At 40.6% G+C, this 21,524-nt stretch overlaps 3 protein-coding genes and 1 long non-coding RNA gene across 13 annotated transcripts in view; 2 read left to right on the forward strand and 2 right to left on the reverse strand.

Annotated features, from left to right (window-relative positions):
• The first annotated feature begins 2 nt into the window (after positions 1 to 2).
• On the forward strand, positions 3 to 6,906 carry LOC105187413 (uncharacterized). Of its 2 annotated transcripts, XR_003113841.1 has the most exons (3): positions 3 to 62; positions 6,125 to 6,254; positions 6,743 to 6,906. It is a non-coding gene; the product is annotated as an uncharacterized LOC105187413 (long non-coding RNA). The 2 variants fall into 2 exon arrangements; XR_003113840.1 differs by lacking the exon at positions 3 to 62 and having other exon boundaries at positions 5,409 to 6,254.
• Positions 316 to 2,051, reverse strand: Gas41 (YEATS domain-containing protein 4 Gas41). 3 transcript variants are annotated; one of them, XR_850109.3, is made up of 5 exons: positions 1,832 to 2,050; positions 1,430 to 1,711; positions 1,110 to 1,290; positions 749 to 1,070; positions 316 to 603 (listed from the first exon to the last, which is right to left on the reverse strand). XR_850109.3 is itself a non-coding variant. In XM_011148190.3 (4 exons), the coding sequence occupies exons 1-4, from the start codon at positions 1,889 to 1,891 to the stop codon at positions 877 to 879; spliced, it is 717 nt and encodes a 238-aa protein (XP_011146492.1). In that variant the 5' UTR covers positions 1,892 to 2,051; the 3' UTR covers positions 610 to 876. The 3 variants fall into 3 exon arrangements, 2 of the variants coding, with proteins under 2 accessions (XP_011146492.1, XP_011146493.1); XM_011148190.3 differs by lacking the exon at positions 316 to 603 and having other exon boundaries at positions 610 to 1,070; positions 1,832 to 2,051; XM_011148191.3 differs by lacking the exon at positions 316 to 603 and having other exon boundaries at positions 610 to 1,049; positions 1,832 to 2,046.
• On the reverse strand, positions 6,397 to 13,016 carry Pfrx (6-phosphofructo-2-kinase/fructose-2,6-biphosphatase). 5 transcript variants are annotated; one of them, XM_025304796.1, is made up of 8 exons: positions 12,007 to 12,431; positions 11,819 to 11,912; positions 9,910 to 10,337; positions 9,279 to 9,650; positions 8,866 to 8,967; positions 8,548 to 8,782; positions 7,959 to 8,086; positions 6,397 to 6,954 (listed from the first exon to the last, which is right to left on the reverse strand). In XM_025304796.1, exons 1-8 carry the CDS (start codon positions 12,091 to 12,093, stop codon positions 6,898 to 6,900), a joined length of 1,503 nt encoding a protein of 500 aa, XP_025160581.1. In that variant the 5' UTR covers positions 12,094 to 12,431; the 3' UTR covers positions 6,397 to 6,897. The 5 variants fall into 5 exon arrangements, with proteins under 5 accessions (XP_025160581.1, XP_011146498.1, XP_011146496.1 ...); XM_011148196.3 differs by lacking the exon at positions 12,007 to 12,431 and adding an exon at positions 12,513 to 13,016 and having other exon boundaries at positions 6,898 to 6,954; XM_011148194.3 differs by lacking the exon at positions 12,007 to 12,431 and adding an exon at positions 12,440 to 13,016 and having other exon boundaries at positions 6,898 to 6,954.
• A 1,065-nt stretch (positions 13,017 to 14,081) lies between these two features.
• fdl (fused lobes) overlaps positions 14,082 to 21,524 on the forward strand; it is a 29,680-nt gene continuing 22,237 nt past the window's right edge. The window contains exons 1-2 of one of the 3 annotated variants that reach the window (XM_011148201.2): positions 14,082 to 14,196; positions 14,740 to 14,861. The gene's annotated coding sequence lies outside the window, so the exon portion shown is untranslated. Of the gene's footprint in view, positions 14,197 to 14,589; positions 14,862 to 21,524 lie in introns of those variants that run through there. The other 2 variants (XM_011148202.3, XM_011148200.3) reach the window with 2 other exon arrangements.

The following is a 21,524-nucleotide window of genomic DNA, read 5'->3' on the forward strand; positions in this document are numbered from 1 at the left end:
GATCTCAGTCGACTACTCATTATCTAGAGTAATGGGAAAACACGTTGAAGAAGTATAAAGTGGTATAATATTTAATAATAGGAAATTTGTATATACATTATTTTTATTTACAATTTACAAGGCAAAGAAAGAGTTATTTCTTACAACGTGTACTGATATGCATATATGCGTCTCTGTTATCTATATTATCTATATTCGTCAACGATAATATTACGAGCGCGCAAGTTCTTTCGCGATAATGTGTGATAATTATGCTTAACGTTAGCGCTTGACATCTAGGTGAGTACAATTCATGTGATTCAGTTTACACAAATGTCAAATGATAAAACAATGTAATTTGTTGAGATGCGATAATACATAGCTTCTTGTCAATCGAAACATTGATCAGAAATTATATATAAGATGAAATGATAGATGAAATTTACATATGACTATCGGATGAATTCAAGTTGCGAATCAATCACACACGATTCGTAACATTTGAATGACGGCGAGTAATCGGCCAGCCGCCAGCGTCATCTTGTTTCCATATAATAAGTTCCATATAATTTCCATATAGTTTCCATATAATAAGTTCCATATAGTTTCCATATAATAAGTTCCCTAAAAGGATAGTAAGGAGGACGTGTACATAAAATATGCGTACAAAATAATTCGAAAATACATTTCAATTAAAGAATGAAATAATTAGATTACTAAAAGTAAAATGCAAGAGTATAGTTTGCGTTAGAGTTCAATTTGTATATACTTTATAGAATCATAAAAAAGACAACTTTGCACTGGCCAAAACGAGAATAAACGTGAGTCTGTGATTTGGTGATCAGACTGATGACGAGCTCCCGGTTCCAGACATCAATGTCTGTTTCTTGGCGATTATTACGTGACAGATAAACCTCCACCGACTTTGGAAATCTTTGCAATCTCCTCCTTGAATTTTGCAATAGTTTCCTTAGCCAAGGTCAATTTCTCCTTGAGATTTATCACTTCAAATCTTATCTTATTTCGTGCCTCCATAATGGCTTTCATTGTAGATTCCTTTTTTGCCTCAACTGTAATGTAATTATTATCAACTAATTGTTAAATTATTTGAGATGCACTTTTGTACTCACAGTCTGTATTATGTCGCCAAACTCCAAGAGTTGCAGTTTTAGTGGAACTTAGCAAATGCTGCATCAGTGCTGTTGGATCTTGAAAGACTATTTCCTCATAAAATTCAGATATTAAACTTTTTTTACCTAATTGTATCTCAGGTGTTGACTGAAACAACTTCAATATATGATATATTGTTACCTGAAATTAACTTGTATTATTCTCTGTTATACTTAACATATTAATACTTCAGTTAATATATAAAACAAAAAGATATATATATATATATTTATTTATATATAAATGTCTTTTTAGTCTTGCAGCAAAACTGTTCACTCACAGGACGTTCATTTGGATCATGAAAGTAGATTTTAATGACAATGTCAAATTCTCCCCAGCCAGTCTCTGTCAATTCATATGGTGGTTTCATTACAATTCGATTGGGATTGTTGTAACTCTCATGTAACTTGAAATGTACTTTCTTAACGTAAGTGGACATATCCTCATTGTGATATGGCTTTACATACACAGTCCACTGATGCGTATGACCATCCTCCTCTCGCTTTTTACCAAAATAACGTGCTACATTACCATAAACTATAGGTTTGACAATAGTGACTCCCTGCAATAAAATAAAATAATTCAAATAAATATTTCCAATTAAATCTCTTAGAATTTCCAATTAAATCTTTTAGCGACAAAATGTTAGAAGTTATATTAATATTTGTCTCACATATATTACCTTTACTCTACCACCAGAATCAGGCCCGAATTCATTTATAGATGCCATTGCCTTAATCATAAAGTTGCAGTAAATTTATAATCAACAATTTATAATAAATAGATCTCACAAAATTTGTATCTAGTTGTAAGAATGCTTCTCTTTACACATACGCTCCTTACAGGTTAAGTGTCTAATTATTAGGTTATGTTCTAACAGCTACATTTAGGGTCTGTTCTTTTTAGCTGCACTGCTGAACTGGTGCAATAAGTTGGAGTGAGAAAAAATATACACTCGTATTCATAGTCAGGCCTTATGTTTAAGACTTCCTTAAGTTTATCTTCAGATGATCTATAGCCAATAAAATAATCCATGCAGCATCTAAAGATGCATATAAGGTGGCCTCAAATATAAGATCTGACTATGAATACGGGTAATAGTCGTCTCACTATTGCACTATTGCAGTTTAGCAGTGTAACTAAAAAGAACTACTATCAATGGTAGGACAGATTTCCACAACTTTACAAAAATACAAGATAAAAACGTATCAAAATGCAGCAATTAATATATTATAATTTGTATCACAAATAAAAAAAGATTAACTAATTATAAATTTTATTATATATATAATTCATAAATATATTAGGCGTCAAATTTATTTTTCTTTTCTTTGCATAAAAAACATTAATCTCAATAACAAAATTAATAAATACATTAGTCAAAATATTTTCCATCATTTTCTATGATTTTTTCCAATTTTTTGGCAAAAGTTAAATTTCGCGTCGATAGAACTTTTTGTCTTTTGAAGTGATTCAATCATCAACCCAATTTTGCACATCTTGGAAATTAGAAAAGTATTATATGTATCATTGCTGTTTCTCATTTAATTCAGTCTATTTTAATAAAAATAAAAAACAATGAGAAAATTATAATATTAATGTGATGATTAAAAGGTAGAAACTTCAAGCTACAAAATACTTTTCGAATCATTTTGATCTAAATAGGACGTCAACTTTGATTAGATCCATTATTTTAAGAACAAAATAAGAGGTTTAGATCGATGGGTGCATTCAGTACTACAACCGTTCAATGAGCTTTTACATTTGATTGGTACATTCTTTTAGATTTAAAAATATACACCAATCAGATGCAAGAACTCACTGAGCGCCCAATGAGCTTTTACATTTGATTGGTATATTCTTTTAGATTTAAAAATCTACACCAATCAGATGCAAGAGCTCACTTAGCGCTCAGTGAGCGGTTGTAGTACTGAATGCACCCGTTGTAGACCACGCTTTACAGCTATTGTAGACGAGCCTGTAAAAAGAAAAAAAGACGCGACCTTTCTCTGTTTTGTTCGCCTCCGTGGCGGTTGGATGTGGTTCTTGTAGCTACGCATATTTTTTGATTGCGGGGACTGCGTACGCGTTGTCCCCGTTTTTCTTTTTATTTCATATTACTGAGAAATGATGTATGGACATTGCTGAATGCAGTCCGGAGTCATATAATGAATAACAAATAACGAATAACTTTCTCTGTTTGGCTGATGTCTCGCTTTAGGATATCATCAGTATCGTAAGTGCCAATAATTTCGAACAATCGCTCGTCGAATATACAGAAAGCACATCGAAACTTGTCTCTTTGAAACGTACCAGTAATCAGTCGAATCACGAAAAAAGAAGCAAATCGAGCGGTGTAATTGCGCAAATAAGTTGTTACGGAGAGTACAAAAGGGCAAAATCTCTGTTGAGAGAGAATAGACACAGAGAATCCAGGGCTCTCATAGAGCAGTGTTGAAAAAAGCAAGAACATGCCTCAATGTAATTTGTGTGAGGAAACGTTCCACGAATGGCCAATGTGGAAAGATCACCTCAGGGAGGTCCACAGACATTGGACGCTGTTAAAATGTAAAGAATGTCACTACGGAACCAACAACAGGCCACGGTACATAGACACGGTACATATTAAACGAAAGCACGATTATAGAGACTACGTGTGTTATGAGCCCAACTGTGACTTGATGTTCCCCCTGCAAGACAATCTGAAAATGCACATACTACATGTTCACTGTAAGAACAAGTTGTACAACAAGTTTGTAACAACAAGGAACGTGCGAGCCTGGAGTCGTCTTCGAAAGACAACCCGTGGAAAAACATTCCAGCAGAAGAAGTAGCAAGGATCATGGACATCGCATATACAACTACAAGTGCAATTACATATCCAACAAAAAATAGCACTTGAAACATCATATTGCACAAAAGCACATGCACAATTACGACTACGTGTGTAATAAGGAAATGCTTGCTACAATGAAATCATACTCTAATAGGATTTGAAGAAATTAAGGAAAGATTTAAAGTATGACCACTCGAAAGATTCTTACCAATGTCAAAAATATGATGAGGTAAACTATAATTTCGTAAAGCAAAAGAGGCACAGGGACATGAAAAGAAGTGCAGAGGTAACCTGTTCAATCTATGGCAAGATCATATGCAAGCCAAGTTTATTTCACTATTTACAGATATACACTGATAAGACAATTGCTTGTCCTGTCTGCGGTAAGATATATAATAGTGAAAATAGTTTACTAGAGCATGTGTTGTATTACACAGCCAATAATCCTACATCTGCAAGGTATGGCATTTATCCATCGGTAGTTATTATACAGTCACATGGAGAGGCAGAGTGAGAAGAAACATTACGATTCATTTCCGATCGAATTATATAAGTCAATATCGAGAGCATTGTTGCAAAATTTTTATAAGAACAAGAGACAAACAAACTATCGATTCAAGTGTAATGGAGGTAGAAGTGCGCGATGAAACAGTTTGTGCATAAGTTTAGATACAGTCACACAATCACACGCGCTTAATTTCACACACACACACACACACACATACACATATACGATGTTCACGTTTAATAAATATTTCAAAGCAAATCTTTTCGTGAAAAATTATATTCTCCTTTGTATATTCTTTGTATAATCTTGTCCCTGAATGTGTGTATGCAATAATTCTACATTTTCTATATATCTTTATTACGTGCGTGTGTATATGTGTGTGTGTGTGTGTGTAAGCGTGCGCATATGTGTGCTCACATTTAATTTGCTGTATGATATAACAAGAAAATAGGACATAAATACATAAAAAAAGTTGAAGGATAACTATATGATAAACGTGTTATTATATTTTGGTACGAATCAACGGCGAAATATATCTCAACTCTGAAAATAGATTAAATTCAATAGATTGACACTTTAGTAAACATGACGCTATCAAGATGATCCGAAAAGTATTTTGTAGCTTGAAGCTTCTACTTTTTAATCATATTAATATTATATATTAATATTATTTTAATCTTATTAATATTATAATTTTCTCATTGTTTTTTTTATTAAAATAGATTGAATTAAATGAAAAACAACGACGAAAAAAATGACGACAGCGTTTGATTTTCATCATTCTTATATTTTAATTATTTTACATAAAAAAATGATTTGTATTAAAAACTCAATGCATGTGTATTTTAACGAAGGTATTTTATATTTTATTTATTTATTTATTTTATTTATTTATTAACTTTATTTACGAACGTTATATATCGATTCGTTTTTCTTCTGTAGTCATATTCGGGTGAACACTTTTTCAACGTTGAATAAATCAGTAATAAATCATAAAGCATTGTAAGAAATAAATAAACGTTATTTTTTCATAAGTACATCCACAAATTAGAGATATTGAACTGTGAAATGCTTTTAGGATTATCTCATTATCATGATTTTTACGAAAATTATAAACTATTGAATTTTGCTTATTTTTTATGGTCGTCGAGAAATAATAGCTGTTATGTAAAATAACATGTCTAAATTTACGACTTACCTTTTTTTTTTATACATAATTGTTTCACAATGTTCTGTAGAAATCTATTAGATTAGAAAAAAAATACTTTTTTTTAAATACGTAATTCATTCTGACGTAGAAGCGATTCATCGGTGATAATATTTACGGAACAAAAATCTGCTCATCTGTTTATATATAACTAGCAAATAACTTGCGATTTTATATTTACTATATAATTCATTAAACAGGAATTTAAATCAGTAGTGAATTCATAAAATTGCATGTTATTTATTATATTTGTTCGTCATGTTGATAGAGAGATATATATATATATGTATCAGTAATTGAAATCTGTATTTTAATTGCTAAATATGCAAAACCATATATGTTCAATAAAGAATTGAACTGTACATGTTCGGTAGTTTTACATGGAAATATTATCGCACAATCCTAACCTATCGTACTGTTTCAGGGATCATTATGCAGTTTGAAATCGAATATTATTATCAATGTTATAATTCACGATATATATATAATTCACTTGGATCGCCATGGGTTGTTCTTTAGGAAAAAGCATCCGAATGTTCGGAAAAATATCCAAGGTAGTGTTGTAAACTGCTTAAATAATGTATATAAACATGTTTTTAGCTTCGAATTTGACGACGAAAAATGCTTTGAAGTATTTGTCAAATGAGAATAAGATACTGTTATCTTGGAAGCGCGTGTCGTTCGTATAAATATTTATTTCTTAGCCTAGTTTCCGGAAAAGAAATACTTCAAAGCACATGCTTAACATAGAATGTAATTAGAATTACGTTTTGTCCTTTTTCCTCTTACGTATCGCTAGTAACATTCCGAAAATTTCATGTCACCTATGTGACACGTGTCAAGCGTCTTCACAATCACTTGGTTATCACATACATTTCCTTACTCCCCCATAAGAACCAATCGAAAATATAAAAACCACAATTGCACACGCACCGTCGTCATGCAGGATGTATTGCTGCGAACATCTTACTTCTACACCTATACTTCCAAGGAGATATATTCATCAATGTGCAATTTCAGATGTATATCTCTCATTCTCTAGGTTGGCTGGCACATAGGGAAGGATCTGGATGCGCGTTTATTTACGTACGCAAGAGGGAAACGAGCAGCCGATCGCCGAAAATCTATGCTGCTGCTGCTGCCTCTCTTATGAACGGTAGAAATTAGCTGCATCGATTTCTTATAAAATCGTTGTTATCACGTGCGTAATACTTTCCCCTTCTCCCTGAATCGTTCCTCTAGATATCCTGGTATCTGAAAAGAGTTTCACAACGGGGATTATAGCTGCTATATATGCTAGTGCATTAGAGAGTAAGAGAAAAGAACAAAAAGAAAAAGAACAGACGTAGTCTACGCACGTTTATACAAGGATGCAGTTTTATCGAGAATACACGCTCTTGTATGGTTTTCTGCGAAAAGGTTTTTATTGAAAGTGCTAGGACAATTGGAATCAGATGCTACAAATTGAACGACCTTTACATCACGCGGTCATTAGTGACCTCTCATCAGATCATTAATGATACCTCACTAAATCGAGGATGTATAAACAATTTTCTAGACAAAAATAACAGTATAAAAATAATGATCTTTAGAAAGCGTATTACTTAGTCATCGTACAATCGTCTACAAAACAGCATTGAATCATTGCACAAGAATGGATAATATTGATCGAACGAATACAGACAATAAAACAATCATCACGTATCGCTGTGTAAACACGCTTAAGACACAATACAATAGTCATTTTAGTATCATAATAACGTCATAATATTGATTCTTATAAATATCAGGAAATGGCACACAGTTACTATAAATGCACATTAATTCCCCACGAGAAATCTCGTGCTACAAACAACATAGCTCTTTTGGAATCCGAAAGAGTAAACTTTTGAGCCAGGAGGGACACAAGAGTGACACGAGAAAGTCTCTCAGTTCCACACTTGGGAAATTGCATGCGACGAATTTTTAGTTTACAAAAGCTGTTTGTTTTTGAGCGGATGCAGGTGATTCTACAGTAGGGTTTCGATTAGGTACAAGAAAACGGTCCGTTCCACTAACCGGCTAACGGTATCAGGCGCTCTGGGAACATTAAAACATAAGGAAAGTATAGGAATCAAAACATCTTTTATTGGCATATATTGCTTCAACTAACGTGCAAACAGGAACTACTCCTTATCGAGTTCCCTTTATCACTCTTTCTTTCTTTAGTTTTGGCAAGCAGAGCGACGCTTAATACGCTTTACTATGATTGTCTCTACCTTTGGTTTCGGCCGGTGGGTGTCAACGGCTTCTATCGGTAGCCGAACGTGCTCCACTTTGCAGCCGTAAGCAACCGGCGTTAGTTTAATAATGGTGTGCAGAGGTACCTGCAGATACGGCAATTCATCTGAAAAAGAAAGAACATTTCAATGCTAATATATTTCGGCTCGAAGACAAATTATCCTCAGAAGGTTTTGCAGTAATCGAACATTTTCTGTCGTCTTTCTTAGTACAAATTGATAACTTCAAAGTCAAAGGAGAAAAAACACGGCTCGGGACACACTTGAACGCATTCTGTCTCTCGTGCAAAAGTCAATGTCGAGTTAAAAAAAAATCGCGCGACGCAGATAACAAAAGTAGCGCGAACGAGCTATCATACGATAGAGAGCGATGGAATAAATAATTACGTCACTGTAATCTGCTTTCGCATGCACGAGCATTCGTCATTTCTTTCCTCGACACGTCTCTTCAATATGTCAAAGGTCAAAAGCTGCGCGTACCAAATACTTCAATGCCGCTATTCTAAGACATCAAGCACTGATATATATTCAGACTCGTCTTTCTTTGTAGTCCATCAATCATACTGACCTGCACTTTTATCCAGGAAGTAAGCGAGCAAGCAACGCAGCACCGCCTGATGACTGACGACCAAGACGTTACCCTGACGTTCCAGTTCCATTATCACAGGTTCCAAGCGCGCTACAAGGTCCTCGTAGCTCTCACCTCTTGGATAACGATACGAGAACTTGTTTTGATCTCGCGCGGCGAAGTCTGTAGGATACTTCTCGGCGATTTTCTCATATGTCATTTCTTCACAAATACCCTTCGATGCGAAGTCATGAGAAAAGAAACACGATAAGAAACCGTTCACGCTAGTCGCCGTTCGCAACGTTCTCTTCAACTTACGGCGTCGATCTCGTTGAGAGCCTTCCACCTTTCCTGTGGCGCCTTCACGTCCGCTGCAGTTTGAATGGTCCTCTTCAGCCAGCTAGTCCACACTCTCAGGCCCTGTAGACGCAAAATATACCACCGTGATGTTCGTCGTGACAACATAAAAGGAGAAATCGAACAGGCGGAACGAGGCGAGCGAGGCACCTTTACGTAATATACGCACATTCGAATGTTAAACAAGCAGCATTTATGTGATTCTATTTTTTCTAAATATCTTGTCACGGTGATAGATGAACTGAGTATCGCTAAAAGTAACCGGGCGTTTAATGAGTTGAGAAATTGTTATCGCAGCCAGTTACGTAAGGCAATTCGCGCCGCGCAAAAGTACAAGCGTGGAATTGAAAAGACGGCTATAAAAAGAAGGCTACCTGTATATCCTGGCTGGCGATGAAGTTCGCCAGTGCCTTGGAATATTCGCGTCCACGATCGCTCAGGTCCGAATCGCCGCCTATCCTGCCCTCGAGATTCATCAGGCTCTCACCGTGCCTGGTTAAGTAAATCGTGCGTGGCACAATATGAATATTCATAAGATAGTAAACTATTCTACTTTGTATATGGCCTTCGTGCTTATGGACTAGCACCTTCTCGCCGGTGTTGTATATTTTCATGAACGACAGGTCACTCTCGTGATTCTCGTCTAACGGCCGATATCTCTCCTGGTAGTGCTCGATTCGCAGCATGAAATCCGCGAGCACCTCCTCCTTGTTCATGTTCGCATAATCCGGACTGCTAACTTTTACCTGAACAACAGAGATCGCGCGTGAGTCTTCGAGTCATTCCTCTATTGTAAATTTTCATGGAAAGTTTGAGTGTTCAGAGGAAAATGGCAGGTCCTCGTTGGATGCTTAAAAAAAATACCGATTCAACGTCAGTTATTTCTCACTCGGAAGAATTATCTATGTTGTTTTCTCCTCTTCTCACTGAATTCGACTCTCGCACAAGCCGGTAACACGACAACGACTCGCTACTTGACTATCTCTGATTCTGACAAACACGTACTTCCATGATGTTCTGCTCGACGATCTCCGGATCGTTGCATACCGACTCGACGAAAAAGAGTTTGAAACCCATCTTATGGACGACGATGTCGCGTATGAGCTGGCGTCTCTCCACGGTGGAGTTGGTGGCGTCGAAGACGGCGACTTCGCCGTCGCCGCTCTCCAGCCACTGGCAAACATCGTTCAGGGCGTCCATCGCACACTGAGTGCGTATCGCCATGGCTTTTATATTATCGGGACGGAAAAACTCGTGGCATTGATAAGCAGTAGTGGCGTGTCGTCTGTACTCGCCCAAGTTGAAGACCTTCGTGCTTATGCCGATCCAATTGAGATACCTACACAATTTCTTGGATATGTAAGTTTTGCCGCGTGCCGGTAATCCAACCATTGCGATCACATGAGGCTTGTTCACGAAATTCGCGCGTTCACCTGCGACAGGAGAGAAAGAGTGAGAATGTGATGAATCAATATCGGCGAACGAGGGGCGCATTACGAACGTGAAGATCAAATGAAAACAGATTCTACAGCGATCGGTCAAACGCACTTGAGAGATTTTGATAAATAATTTTTAATTAATAATACAGAACTACCGACAATTTCTGACGACTTATTTCTGGCGAAGCAGTTGAAACGACAAGTTTTTGGAAAAATATTCAAGGGCAAAAATCTTTACTTTTTATAGTTTTATTTAACATCCATTAAGATGTATATAAAGTGCGTCGTTACATAACGAATCTTCGTAAGTTTTTTAAGAAATTACAAAATGGTCAATTTGACCACACCGGTAATTTTAGAGTCAATTGTCGAAGTGTATGATTTCGAAAAGAATCCCTCTTCTCCTTTTCCTTCGATCTGCTTTAACAGTCGAACTCCACAGTCGCGCTAATTCATTTATCGACAGGTGACACGGTGTGTGTTATTTTTATTCTTATCTACAGTGTGTGGCGTATTTTACTGAAAGCTCTCGTTCTCTCACCTCGCGTTGCAAATGGCTGAAACTGCGTGACATCTAAATGTCTTATGAAACCTGATCTAATCAGATAACTAATAAGCAACGCTCCGCGAAACTAGTCCGCTCCGACGGATTTTCGCAATCGTCGTCGCAACGATTAAACATGCGGCGTGCACGACAAGCCTATTGCGTCGAGATTCGTTTCGAAAAACTTTCAAGTTCCTTCATGTATCTTCTATTGGATCGGTGCAAAAGATTTGTCATTTTCCCGTTAAATCTTCATTCGGAAAAATTCGGATATTAAAAGGAAAATAGATGCCTAAAATAATATTGAGTTTAGCTCATCCGTTTAATTCATGAAGAATTATTGATCCTTTGAGACTTAATCATTTCATTTTCCACTATATTTGACAAATATGGCAAAACCTCTTCCACCAAGCTAACATACTTTAACGACTCTTATTAAGATACGCTGCAACGACGATAAGATACTATGTAATTCCAGCGAGGTGTTTCTCCGAAATTATCTCTCCCTCTTTCTCTCTTGGAATATAATCGTCTTTCTCCAAACGATCATGTCGCGATGCAGCTGACAAAAAAGTACAAAATACTGTTAATCGACACCATAAAGAAGTTACACGTTCGTACGTTGATTACGATTAGATCGGAAGCCATGAATTTCTTTCGTACAGGCGAAATGATCCACGTTCCTAACACGTGCTCGTGCATGAGCGCGTAGCGGAAAACAGATATATATATATATGTATATATATATATATATATACACACATTCGGAAAAAGAGAAAAAGATAGAGATACAGAGAGAGAGAGAGTGAGAGTGAGAGAGAGAGAGTGAGTGAGTGAGTGAGTGAGTGAGTGAGTGAGAGTGTGTGAGAGAGAGAGAGAGAGAGAGAGCACTCCAAGGTAAAGGCGAAAGAAGTCGACTGGGACGTTATACCTCGTATCGGGAATGGCTTCGTCTGGATGGTGTCCGATGTTGGCGGTGTGTAGTGCATCTCGATCTTGGGATCTGTCATCTCCACGATCCTCCACTGTGAAATCAAAGCGATTTAAATGTCAGCACGTTGTAAAGGGAGACAAAGAGGGAGAATGCGTGATTGAAGTCAGCGCGACTCTCGCGCGAACCTCATGCGTCGTGTCGACATACTGGCGGCCGCGAGACCGAGAGCGGATACGCAAGAACGCCGAACGACGCACCGCTAAACGTGACATCGCGTCACTTCGCCTATCAGATAGCGAGAAGCGGAGAGTGAGGGAGCGCGCGGCTGTTGGACGGCTGCCTGATGACCGGGTTAAGTCCGCAATAATCAAGCTGTTACATTGCCGACGACGGAGCGTCGTCACACGTCGACTCGCGCTCGTCAGGGCGGTTGTCGTTCGCAAACAACAGCGCAGTGACCCGACTCGTGCCAAGTTGACGACGACGTGAACGTGTACTCTATCGATCTCGAGTTGCGATTAGATTTGCCGCGATCGAGACGGTTGATCGCGAGACCGGCGCAGCGACGATCTCGGCAAGTTCAAGTCGAGCGTTGATGCTGCGTGAACGCGCAATTACCTGATAAGGCGCGTTTCGTGTACCACCTCGCCGGGGTGAAAGTCACCCCGATGCTTCTCACGACGGTTCTCACCAGAGTATTCGAGACTATCCTGCTTCAGGAACAGGAGGCGGTTGCTCGTCGACGCGAGCGACGAGACCGTAATTACCTAGGGTGTACCTGCTCCTCTTCGCTCTGTTTGATCTCTGGATTGTGCAAGTAGAAGCACACAGACTGCCGCCGAACGAATCTGTTATCTTTCTCACGGTCGACACCAACCGCGGCTCTTCCGCGTTGACTCTATCTCTTTATTTATATCGCAGCTAAGGAGCTAGGGTCTAGAGTCGGGACCCTCGACGAGGCGACGAAGATAGCTGCGGGACCGGTCGGGTTAATCAAGGCCGCGACCACCTAACCTAATCTTGAGGAACTCCAACCGGGAGAACTCGGAACACGGAACGAAACGGAATCATTGAATGCGCGCCTATTTGAACACCGGTGCTACATGCTGCAGTGATGCTGCATGGATGGTGAAGTGGAGGCAGAGAAGCAACAGGAGGAGGCGACCGTGTCGTAAGTGTCGAAATCAGACCATTCACTTCATCCGACATGTGCATTGTTACCAAAATGTGTAACAACGATCAAAATGAGAATACAATAAAATGATGTGAGTGGCATCATCTAGCGTTGTTTATGTCGGACTAACGGAACGGTAAGCCAACGGATTATCTGGCGTCATCTCGCGTTTATTCGTTGGAAATTTATTGCTATTTATAGTTACACTCTTTATATGTTTCATACCTACACTTTTACATCTACATTTTCTTGCTTATACCAGTTACAGTTTCTCTGTCACAAAAGATATGCGGAATTCAACGGATCGTAACTGTGATAAACATTCTAATAACAGAATGCGACAAGTATTTTGTAACTCGGAGCATCTAATTTTCGGGTATGTTGAGTTATAACATTGTTGTCGATTTTCACTCAAACATATGGGAATAAATTCAAGTGGCTGTTGTTCAATTCGTAACCCCACTTTTCGATCGAATCATTAAATCGCGAATTTGTATTTATTTTGTTAAAAATGTTACAGATACATCTCAAAGAGGATAAATTGTACGTTTTATTCATTCTTTGATGATCGCTCGACACGGATTTGTTTGTTTGCTATCGATGGCAAAGGCTGAAAGGATTCATTATTTCAAGATCGGACAATTCCACGAGGACGCATGACAGTATTTATCGGTACGTAAATTAAAAAGAAAAATTTATACTTTCTTGGTTTGGATCGTAGCAAAACCTTTTCTAAACGCTGCAATATATACAAAGAGTCCCAAATAATTCAACATATTCGATTCATCATTAAAATAAATAATATTCACTTCTCCTATATCATTAACAAGAAGCTTACATAACCGATTATTTTTACTCATCTAATGCAAACGTTAATGATAATTGTATTAATATATATAAATATAAATATATTAGTATTTACGTTACTATCCACATCTATAAAGTGTATCTTATCTTAAAATAATAAAAGGAAAATAGAATTTTTCGTCATTATTTCGCACCGCGGAAACTGCATTATCTTCCTTCGCGAAGAAATTCCACTGAATGCCGCTCGATGGCGCCACCAGCGTCACGCGCACGCGGCTCCGGCGCGAAGAGTACGATAGACACGCGCAGTACGGCCGCAGCCAGCTTCAAGAGATGCAGTGTGCGTGCGAAGGTTCGCGGTAGTAAACGAGAAAGAGAGAGAAAGAGAGAGAGGGTGAGTGAGAACTAGAGCAAGAGCGAGAAAGAAACTCAAACTCGTCTTTCTCTCTCTCTGTATCTCGTGTATTGACGGCGGAGTTGACCCGATCGCCACGGTAACGGGCGCACCGAGGCAAAGCGTGTCGAGGCGGTGTCACTTCAGATTGGCACAGTGCGTGGGCGCGATAATTTGTGTCTTCTCCGTGTGTTCTCACTCTTTCTCTCTCCCTACTACCCATCCACCCTCCTTCCCTCCCTCCCTCCCTCCCTCCTTCCCACCCTCACCCTTCCACCTACTATCTCTCTCTCTCTCTCTCTCTCTCTCTCTCTCTCTCTCTCTCTCTCTCTCTCTCTCTCTCTCTCTCTCTCTCTCTCTCTCTCTCTCTCTCTCTCTCTCTCTCTCTCTCTCTCTCTCTCTCTCTCTCTCTCTTTTTCTCTGTCCTCTCCTCTCCTCTCCTCCCGGCGTAGTCAAGACGTACCGTTAATTACGCGTCTCTCCTACCACCCCTACCCATTGATGTCCCCGCCGTCGCGTAACTCGTGCATGCCCTTTGCTAAGTGCATCGTGCATCGCGCGCCTCCAAGGACGCGCGTCCTCATCCCCGGGCGGCAGCAGCAACCTTGGAAGAGACACGCCGTACGTCCCGGCCGCAGGACCATCACGCTGGAAGGTTAGGTTAGGTAAGTGAGAGGTGATATACGATTATTTTACGTTCACTCGTGCTGGCCGGCCAGCTTGGCTGGTCCAGCTCCGCCGCGCCGCTTTTCTTCCTTCCTTCCTTTCTCGTTTGTTCGCTCGTCACGAGGTTCGACGTACTCCGAACGAAAAACAACGCTCTAGAGACGCTCTCCTTTGTCTCGGCGTCCTTCGCGTCTTTCGTGTTCACCTTGTCTTGAATGAGGTCTTGTTTATCATAATTAAGCCGGCTTCGGACGGGATAGTTGTTTGATACTTGATCATCGTAAAGTGCGAGTCAAGCTCTCTTTCTTATCTTTCGAAGCGTCCTTACGAAGTGTCGAGAAGAAGCAGTTCCGTCAAACGACGCGCGACAACTGATATGGAACTGATAAAGAAGATATGAGAGATTACGACTTTGATTTTGATCAGATGGGATCTGTCTCATTTCGTCAGCTGTTTACGCGTGCGTACGTCTGAACTGAACTGTGCGAGCGAGCTAGCGAACGGACGAGCGAGTGAGCGAGTGAGCGAGCGAGAGAAAGGACGCGCGCTTCCGAGATGTCAGGGAACATTTTTAACCCGTTGAGGTCAGGTAAACCTTTCACGCAGCGCAATCGGCGCAGTCGAGCGAAAGCTACCTTCTCTCTATTCTTTCGTCATTCTTTGTTCACGTCGTTAAACATTTGCCGAATATGATGAAAGATAAAACGCAGAAACACAGCCTACACAGGTCGGTATTTTTTCCGCGCCCGCAATAGTACTTTGAGTAAGTGTTCATTATCGTCGATTGCGTTTTTACGCAGAATCGTCGTCATTGGCGGCTGGAAAATATCTACGACGTTCGATCCGCCGTTCGCACCTTTCCATCTTCGCCGGCTTAGATCATTACACGCTCATTGTATCGTTTACCGTATTACGCTGCGCAAAGGAAACGCGCGCGCGTTCCGTAATTCACATTCGTAAATCAGTCCGTTCTAAAGTATTGCGAAAGAACGAAACATTACGTAAAAAAAAAAAAAAAAAAAAAAAGAAGAAACTCACGGAAGCCTCGACCTTGATTTCAACAACGAATTCTGCCGTACGGAACTGTCTCCAACCATGTCGGTGGAGTCGCGCTCGAGCGATTAAGCCGGGGTATTTAATCACCGCGCAAATAAGAGTGGCCGTGGACCACGCGGTGACCTGTCAATTTTCCGCGTCCTCTTATTATGGCGATTAACTCGCTCCTGCTGCCGCTCACGATTATTTATTACCGTGGAATATCGACATTTTCAAGCGCCCGTTTTAATCCCGTCCCGCCGGATTTTCTCTTGAAACATTGTTGCGAATAATTTTCATTTGACGTATCTGCTCAGCCATGAACGTCGCGACGTCATTAGTTTTTCTTTTTTATACACGGGAGACGCGATTATAACTCGATATTTTATTACGGGTATTATTTTCCCGCTATTTAGATACGATATTATAAATTTAAGTCCGAAGACATTGGACTCTCGTGGGGCATCTTCGATTGGCACTCGCAAACACGAAGAGAAGCACACATACAAGAGGCGGTTAGATTCTAATTCGAGGCTTAGTTACGTAAAATGTATAATCTCGCGGGACGTAAACATTTTGCCAAGGGGAAGAGAGAGAGAGAGAGAGGGAGAGGGAGAGGAGGAGGAGAGTGCGAGGGTCACTTGTAAATCTCCCGAGAAACCCATCGTTGAGATATTCCGTCTGACGGCACGTGCGATACGTTTACAACGTTAGTCGCCTTCGTAACGACATTTCGGAGAAGAATCGCCGATCGTACGAATCGTAACGCTCCCGTGGTAAAAAGAAAATGCTGGTGTGTGTGTCTTCAGCGCGGGATTTACAACGATCGCACGTGCTATTGCATTTATCGCTGCGGTATATTTACTCCGAGATATCTGCCGTGATCGCGCGCGATTCCACGCTTCGATTATCGCGAAATAAAGTTACACGTGCGGACAACGGCGCGTAAATTTACGGTATCGTCGATATTCGTAACCGGCTCCGCGGGCCGCGCGCACGGCTCAATCAACCGTATTTTCCAGATGGATCGTACGCGATAGATTCTCTCGGCTCGCGCCTCGCCGCTCTATCGATATTTTAATAGACAGCACGCTCCACTGATTTATCATCGTGGTGATTTGTCATCGCGCTCGCCGACCCTCCTTCGCCGACGCGAGCGCACGTGTGCGCTCTCTCGATGCGCCCGCAAACGCGGTTTCAATGCTTCGATGAAGTATTACCTGGCTGTCCGCGGCGTTAGATCATAATGTACCGTCCCGTTAGTCTCTATCATCCGCTTGCCGTTACGGTTTTACAAACGCTGCTCTCTTACGCCAACGTTTCGTCTCGTGAGGCAAGGTCCTTCGTCGTTTCGTCTCGTGAGGCGAGGGTCCTTCGTCGATCTTCATCCCCAGCTCTGGCTGGATCTCTATCGCAATGCAGCGGAAAATGAGGGATGTATTTTCTTCGTTAGTACCTCTTCTCTCTCTTTCTCTCTTTCTCGCGAGCGCACGCGTTTTCGTGTTTACTAATCCCTTGAAACTAATCCCACGTTCCGTAATGAGCGAATATTGTCGGACGTATGTTGAACAATGACATTTCTCAGAAACCTTCGTATATACGTCCACTCGACTGTGCGTGAACAAACACATAATTGAATAATGTAAATTGAATGTCAGGAAATGTTGCTTCTCAAATCATTCTTCCACTTACCTCACGATTTCCAAGATATTTGCGCGCGATCAGATATATAGAATTGACTTTAAGTTGTGCTACATAATCCCTAAATACGCGAAGAGGCATTTGTGAAAGAAAAAAAAAAAAAATACTTGACTGTTATTCTCGGTCAGTTCATAACGCATGCGAGGCTCATCAAAATTAGCGAGGAACATTCACGTGCCTCTTTCTTCATTAGAGTGGCGCAGAGTTTATCCAGCGAACGGACGAGCACTAATAACGTTGGCGACAAGGCTAAACTCCGCTAAGTGCTAACCTTCAGCAAATTTAAACTCCGAAGATCCGTTAATCATCACAAATTAACAAACGTTGACGGGAGATGCGATATTAGGTCCTAATTACCACCGGGCCTGCCGCAACTTTAATGAAGTCGTTATATATTGCTTATTAATCGCAACCGGCGCACCGACCGATCCGCCGCGCCGTAATTCCGCCGTAGCATCGTCGATAACGTTGTCGTCGGAGATGTCGTGTTTTATCAGACGGTAGATTCTACAAAATAATTGACGTCGTGATATCATCCTTGTTGATAACAATTGTCAAGTTACACGAGCGATAATCAGCATATCGATGATAAGCTAATTTATAGTGTGTCATCGGTAATACAGTCGTTCGAAGTCACACGGACATGATGTGTCATGTGTCATAGGTTAAAATAGAATATTTATTTTTCCTTTCGCTCGATCACTCGCGTAATCGCATAGATACGCGAGTCTCGGAGTATCGCGAAAAATTACGCATTGTTCGCACGACCGTTTCCGAGTGAAGCGGACTTGAATCGAATCATATAATAATAAGGTGCTATACGCGTGCGGAATACCGCGTCATGATTAATCGCGCCATTTAATTAGCGATTAACGCTGCGAACAATTGACTGTCGAAGCTTCAGGTTAAACGGGACAGGAATGCGAGCAACTTGCCGTAAATTACATTCACAATAACAAGACGCACGTGCGACGGAAGGGACGCGTTAATAAATCGCGAGCTCGATTTGCGCTCGATTCATCGCACCGCGGGTAAGCTGATTTACACTCGTACCACTGATTTTCAATAATAATTCGCGCCGAATGATTATCGCTAATTCAGTTTCGTTTGTTTATCGTCCGGTCGTTATTGCCGGTATTTCGCCCGTCTGCATAAATAGATATTAAAACAAGTATTTTATCCTCCTATTTTTTCAACTCGCCAGGGGAAAGCAGCTTGTTGTGCAAACAGCACGTACATTTTGTGATATTCTCGTGAGCATAGCGTATCGCACGTAATCGAGCCTCCAGTGTCCAGTCAACACGCGTGTAAACGTGTATTTAACCCTCTCAGCCGAAAATATCCTATTAAACGAACCGCGTGAAACGCCGGAAAATTCTCAAATTGCATCCGTGCACCTGCATGGTGCAACTTTGTACATAACATCGTTGCAGAAGTTGTCCCCACTTTGCCCAACAGACCGACGTTATTTCTCTCGTAGGAAGTGAAAGTTTAAACAATATTTCATTTTAACGATAATATTTCATTCCAACGTCTCTACGTTCGTTTCGTAATACGTTTTGTCTTACACGTAACAGTTCTATCGACAAATATTTCTGGAGAACATTCTGTTACCGCGTTATAGCCTCGTATATTTCCTTGTGCATAGTCCTATTTAGATTCGGAAACGTGTGAATTTGATATTCTTTTACTTTCTTCTGAAAGATATTCTTTTACGACATCAAGCAGCAGCAAGCCGACTGCTCTGCGCGTTTAACGAACCGAGTCCGCTCGCTCGACGTGCTCTCGACGTTGTAACAAATCGCGCGCCAACGGCCGAATTTATCGTCCGCACTTTTATCCATTCATTTTACACGTCGTTCATTGTATTCCAACCACGGTCTCATCCGTGCTTCCCAGCACGCCGTATTATGCAAATCACACGGATTACGTTGACTTTTAACACCTGAAGCTTACGCACGCACGCACACGAGACGCTCGAGACTGCCATTATTTCGTTCCGCGATCGTCAAGAAGCGTATTTTGTCGCTCTGCGATCTGTTACATTAAATCGTATCGCGCGTATTAAGTCCCATCTCGCGTTGTTACGCGCTATCACTGACAAATGATAACACACAATCATATATGTAGGATATACGATAACGCGTGCTTATCACGCGTATCGTTTACGTTGACAAAGCCGACGATCATTAATACTTGTTGACGCAGCGCGACTGCTTGCTCCAAAAAATTATTTCAGTCACGTCTAATATAACGATCTAATATCACGGATATTACCGTAAATTGTATCTGCGAAGAATTACCGCGTCGCGCGTTCCGTTCTCAAGAACTCATTGACGCGTCGCGACGAGAATTATGATTTTAATTCTTACAAGGAAGCATCCGACGCTGTTTACACTTCATGCTCATCGATCGATGTTAACATTATTAAGATATCCCATTACACCGTTCGCTCCATCTGCCAGTCAGGTTTAATCTGCCCCACAGAGAGCGGCAGGAAACAGAGATATTAAAAGATACAGGCAGGAGATGTTTCGACTCGAACGAGCTTAATAATAAACGAACTCTTCTCTCTGTACGTTCATGCAGCATTTAATAGGAAGCATTCTCGTGGAACAAAAAAATCTCCGTTACGCTTTGTACGTATGTTTAAACACACCGGAGAGACATGCAGTTATCGGGGTTAAAGTTACAATCGGCATCGCGATCGGGGTCAACAATTAGCGCGCACTGAAGCATGATCGGATATTTTCGTTTGTCCGGCGGCCCTTTTGCACAAAAGCCCTTTTGCACTCGGCCAATTAATCCGGCATACTTTGTCGCATCGCAGCTCCGGCTGCGATGTTTCGCGAGCGGCTAAAAGTAGGACCCGTCCGTTCGTCAGCGAACGTCACGGTCGTCACCTTTGATCCAGACTCCACGCGTAGAAGTAAAGGTCGCTTTAATCAAGGACGATGAAATAAATCGGTTACGACCCTATCCCCATTATCTCATCCGCCGATAATCGCCGAACGGCCTCTGAATAATGCGCGTATAATGTAAAATGTTCTCGTTAGACAACACCGATATATTTATCGGATCGATGGAAATTCAATTAAGAGCTCGGAAAAAAAATCGCTCCCGGCAACGTGCTTCATCGAGAGGGGTTGAGGGGGGGACGTTATCGTTTGGTCAAAGAATTTATCTCGATGCACGGTATTTCTATTTTTAATTCTCTCACTCACCGTTATACCCTCCTAAATGTCAATTTGAAATTTAATTTGGTTGTTTTAAATATCCGGCAATTAACTTTTCACAAAAACGCCAGAATCCAAAGGTTATCAACCGATGTGAGCTGGCTTGCCGACCTGGCAAGCAATTTGATAAAAAAAAAAAAGTCGAACCGTATTGAGAACTTTTTTTTTATTTTAAGTTGTTTGCCAGGTTCACATCGATAGGTTAACAGAATCGGTATACGTGTACACTGTACAATATACCAGCGATTTTATCGCACGATGCTTTTGCAATATGTATTCCATGTACCTTATTCTTTTCAGGTTTCTCGAATACACGGTAAATTATTGCCGGGTTATCGCGTTACACTATCCGTCCGCCTTTCTTCCCGCTGCATCATAATCCTGCGCATCCACGAAAGAGAATCGCAGATAAATATCAGCTTATCTGCGGTAACGCGTGTGCGCCAACTAACGTGCGACTAAGTAAATTGATAACGGGCACGAGTGGCATAGTTTCGTGTTACATCATTGGAAAGTGTAAACATGGCTTATTCTATGTAAATCTAATCCAATTACGGTGCATCCAGCGAAACATGCATACGTACGTGTATCATTGACAATTAGGAATCCCTATGCCGTATCGAAACAGTTATGTTTACCAACTACGCTCGAATCTTATACCGACTATTGTTATAGCCAAACGTGAATCTT

The sequence above is a fragment of the Harpegnathos saltator genome, unplaced genomic scaffold, assembly GCF_003227715.2.
Source record: "Harpegnathos saltator strain DR-91 unplaced genomic scaffold, Hsal_v8.6 scaffold650, whole genome shotgun sequence".
NCBI classification, from domain to species: Eukaryota; Metazoa; Arthropoda; class Insecta; order Hymenoptera; family Formicidae; genus Harpegnathos; species Harpegnathos saltator.